Source organism: Habropoda laboriosa, unplaced genomic scaffold, assembly GCF_001263275.1.
Source record: "Habropoda laboriosa isolate 0110345459 unplaced genomic scaffold, ASM126327v1 scaffold300, whole genome shotgun sequence".
Classification (NCBI taxonomy): Eukaryota; Metazoa; Arthropoda; class Insecta; order Hymenoptera; family Apidae; genus Habropoda; species Habropoda laboriosa.
This window is the reverse complement of record NW_017100458.1, coordinates 60,205-60,893: the sequence shown is the minus strand read 5'-3', so window position 1 is coordinate 60,893 and position 689 is coordinate 60,205. Positions and strand designations below refer to the sequence as shown.

The following is a 689-nucleotide window of genomic DNA, read 5'->3' as shown; positions in this document are numbered from 1 at the left end:
ACCATACCAAGAGAACAGTAAAAAATTGATGTTAAATCGTGTAAAACGCAGACAGAGACCGTACGAAAATCTGGACATCGAGCAGACCTCCCAAGAGCTTCTCGTTGCTTTCTGCTGTTCCAGGAAAAGAGGAGGAAAGGATCATGTTCCAGCAGATGCAGTCGATGGCCCAGAAGCAGGTCCTTAAGCTATTTCTACCCATGTCGGCATTATCATATACATATATATAATTATTCTTATTCTATCTCTCTCTCTACGTATACATATATATATATATACGTATCTATATATCCGTATATTTATATATATATATATATGTATATATATGTATATGTATCACTATTCACTCTGATCGACGACGATTAATTGTCACGCTTCATCATCAGATCGTGTTTTTCTATGTACATATTAATATCAATCATATATATATATATAGTATATATATATTTAATCGTCCTTCTCTCGTGAGAGAAGTAAGAAAGAAAAAAGACGAAATATCATGTACACGCATCTCGCTCGAGATCACGTGCAAGAGATGCGCGTGCACAAATGCATCAAAAAAAGAACTCGGGATCGACATATATTGTTCTTATATATTTATTATTCGTTCGTTTATTTTTAATTCTTTTCAATTCTCGACTATATATATATTTATATATGTGTGTGTGTGTGTTTCGTTCGTCTACCAT

The 689-nt window shown here is 33.5% G+C and overlaps 1 protein-coding gene across 1 annotated transcript in view; it reads left to right on the top strand.

The window, feature by feature from the left end:
- LOC108575972 (golgin subfamily B member 1) overlaps positions 1-689 on the top strand; it is a 100,418-nt gene that overhangs the window by 54,596 nt on the left and 45,133 nt on the right. Inside the window, exon 4 of the mRNA XM_017938910.1 lies at positions 52-179. Coding sequence (XP_017794399.1) covers positions 52-179 — 128 coding nt within the window. The remainder of the gene's footprint in view (positions 1-51; positions 180-689) is intronic.